The 3515-nt window shown below is 45.1% G+C and overlaps 1 protein-coding gene across 1 annotated transcript in view; it reads right to left on the bottom strand.

Annotated features, from left to right (window-relative positions):
• The window catches only part of SDHB (succinate dehydrogenase complex iron sulfur subunit B), a 30621-nt gene that overhangs the window by 15562 nt on the left and 11544 nt on the right, over positions 1–3515 (bottom strand). The window contains exon 3 of the mRNA XM_003783863.2: positions 1053–1138. Coding sequence (XP_003783911.1) covers positions 1053–1138 — 86 coding nt within the window. The remainder of the gene's footprint in view (positions 1–1052; positions 1139–3515) is intronic.

The raw sequence follows: 3515 nt of genomic DNA, 5'->3' as shown, positions 1-3515 counted from the left end.
TCATTGTTGTTTGGTGGGCCCGGGCTGGGGATTCGAACCCGCCACCTTAGGTGTACGTGGCTGGCGCCTTAGCCGCTTGAGCTACAGGCGCCGAGCCTAGGGCCAATCTGTCTTCATGGCACCTCGTCTATTTCTGAGGACCATTTGAGGAGTATCTTTGAATCCACTTGTTTTTACTTAAAAACATCCCTGTTACACCATCATTAGTGATTGCATTTTTCTGATAGGTGAAATATATACATAGCTATTCAAGTAGAAAATGTTGGTCTGGGCTCGGCACCCGTAGCTCAGTGGTTAAGGCACCGGTCATATACATCAGGGCTGGAGGGTTCGAATCAAGCCTGGGCCTGCTAAACAACAATGACAACTACAACAAAAAAATAGCCAGGCATTGTGGCGGGTGCCTGTAATCCCAGCTACTTGGGAGGCTGGGGTGAGAGGATCACTTAAGTCCAAGAGTTTGAGGATGCTGTGATGCCATGGCACGCCACCAAGGGCAACATAGTGAGACTTTGTCTCATAAAAAAGAAAATATTGGTTTGCACTGTGCCTGAAATGGGCTCAAGTGGCCCTGGCAGCACGAGTAACCCCACTGTGGGAGATACTGCTCAAATGAACTTAGAGCACAGCTGCTGTTCACACGTCGTGCTGGGAGCCCATGAGAGGCAGGCGTATCCCACTGTTGGACAAGTAGCTTGAGTTAGACACTCTCTACTGCTCCTTTAATAAATGAGCAGAGCAGAGTTGACTGTGGTGCTGACGGTGGCCAGTCAGCATATCCGTGAAGGCTGCAGCAGCTCACAGGGACATCAGATGCAGTAATCATGTGACAGAAACTTCCCAAAAGGAAGTCAACTCAGAAACCAGAACTTGCACCATGGTTTGAGTTTCAGACACATTTACCGAAGAAAAGGAACTGTTAGGCGCAGCAAGGTCACCTGGCAGAGAGCTGTGGCTGTTCCCCATCATGTCTCCATCAGTTCTGGCCAGCCCAGACTCTTTTGAGAACTAGAACACAAATGTCTTGGGTCTAACAGGAATGAAATGCTCACCTTCTCTGCACGATCTTCGAAAAGTCAAGGTTGAATCAATTTCATTCTTAATCTTGATTAAAGCATCCAATACCATAGGGCCACACCTGTCAATGAAAAAGAAAAAAAACCTTGTAGCTCTACAAAGTTCAACCTCCCTACACTTTATCATAACATGATTTGAGACACCTGGATATACCAGGGGCCCCTCTTATCCATTTGGCCCTTTCAAGTCACATTCGGAATTTCACCTATAGTTTTAGTTCCGCACGTTCTTACAAATTTTAAATACCGAGCAGTTCTAATTTGGTGTTTGCATTGCACATTCATTTCTCAGAAATGGAAAGTGGCAGAAGCAGTAGAGAAGTATGTATGTCAGAAACAACTTCCATACACTGGAGCCTGTGCTTTTTACTTCTAAAATTTCTTGCTAAGTTTCTCCAAATAATTTATTTCACATTCTAGTTTTATTTTTAGGATCTAGATAATAAATATCTTTAAATGCTTAGTTACTAACAAATAACCCGTCACCATGACAGAAAACATGGTATAGAGAATAAAATAAACCCAATCACCCACAGTGCCATAATCCCCACCACTGTGAGCATCCTGGGGCATGCTGGGGCACCAGTGTGCTGCTTCTAAGAGTGGGAGCCCTGGGACTGGGACTTGGAGCACAAGTCTGGAAGCCAAAAAGCCAAAAGCATGGTTTGAACCCTGGCTCAGCAACTTACGAGTTTATAGGCAAACTTAATCTCTGTCTAGGTGTCTCACCCATCGAGGGCAGAGAGCAGCACCCATATCTCACAGGATTGCTGGAGGTGAGTTAATACTATATATATTCCAATAGGCAAGCATACACGGGCTTGGTAAAGTGCTCTGGCGTCACAGCTTACAGCAAACTCCAACTCTTGGACTTAAGTGATTCTCTTACCTCAGCCTCCCAAGTAGCTGGGACTACAGGTGCCTGCCACATGCCCAGCTATTTTTCTTTCTTTCTTTCTTTCTTTTTTTTTTGAGACAGGAGCCTCAAGCTGTCCCCCTGGGTAGAGTGCCATGGCATCTCAGCTCACTGCAACCTCCAACTCCTGGGCTCAAGTGAGTCTCCTACCTCAGCCGCCCAAGTAGCTGGGACCACAGGCGCCCGCCACAACGCCTGGCTATTTTTTGGTTGCAGCCGTCATTGTTGTTTGGCGGGCCCGGGCTGGGGATTCGAACCCGCCACCTTGGGTGTACGTGGCTGGCGCCTTAGCCACTTGAGCCATAGGCGCCGAGCCCTTTCTTTCTTTTTTTATGGTAGTTGTTATTATTGTTTAGCAGTCCTGGGCTGGACTTGAATCCGCCAGCCCCTGTGTATGAGGCTGGCCCTGTAACCACTGAGCTACGATGGGTGCTGAGCCTGGAGGACTTTTTTTAAAGGTCTGAGCCTATTATCTGTTACTAATCCTGTTTCTTCCCTCACTGCCAATAGTAATTTGCTGTTTGACTTCTAATATTCTAAACATACATAGGATTTAAATGTTTAACCTAGGAAAAACTCTCGTGGACACTGGCCTAGGCAAAGAATTTATGACCAAGCCTTCAAGAGCAAACACAACAAAAACAAAAATAGACATACGAGGCTTAAGTTAAAAAGCTCTGCACAGCCAAAGAAATCATTAACATAGTAAACAGACAACCTACAAAATGGGGGGAAATATTTGTAAACTATGCATCTGGCATAATAGGCAGAATCTATAAGGAACGCAAACAACTCAACACAACAACAAAAAAACCTCCATCAAAAAAATAGGCAAAGGACCAGGACCAGTGGCTCCCAACTGTGAGTGCACAATGCCAAGTGCACAATGGTTAGCACCTGTAGCCCTCCTACTCAGGAGGCTGAGGTGGGAGAATCACATGAGCCCAGGTATTTGAGGCTTTAGTGAGCTATGATTACACTACTGCACTCTAGGCCTGGGTGACAGAACAAGACTTGATTTCCTTTTTTTTGAGACAGAGCCTCAAGCTATCGCCCTGGGTAGAGTGCCGTAGCATCACAGGTCATAGCAACCTCCAACTCCTGGGCTTAAGCAATTCTCTTGCCTCAGCCTCGCAAGTAGCTGGGACTAACAGGTGCCTGCCATAACACCTGGCCATTTTTTGGTTGCTGTTGTCATTGTTGTTTGGCAGGCGTGGGCTGGATTTGAATCCACCAGCTCTGGTGTATGTGGCTGATGCCTTAGCCGCTTGAGCCACAGGCGCCGAGCCTTTTTTTAGGTTATGAAGGCTAACTCAGAGCAAAAAAGTTTACTCTGTAATAGAACACTGGAGAAATAAAAGCAATTAAAATGTAAATAAGAAACTGTAAACAAGAAATAACATCTCTCTCTTTACTTGACTAGTAGTCTGTGCAAACTACATAGACATTAAAGGTTTTATATATGTACACAGCCAACATAATATCAAAATATATTTTACTTAAAAAAAAAAAAAAAAAAAAAA

Source organism: Otolemur garnettii, unplaced genomic scaffold, assembly GCF_000181295.1.
Source record: "Otolemur garnettii isolate 467f Iridium unplaced genomic scaffold, OtoGar3 scaffold00009, whole genome shotgun sequence".
Lineage (NCBI taxonomy): Eukaryota > Metazoa > Chordata > Mammalia > Primates > Galagidae > Otolemur > Otolemur garnettii.
Note: the sequence above shows the minus strand (reverse complement) of the source record. Positions and strands in the feature narration are given on the sequence as shown.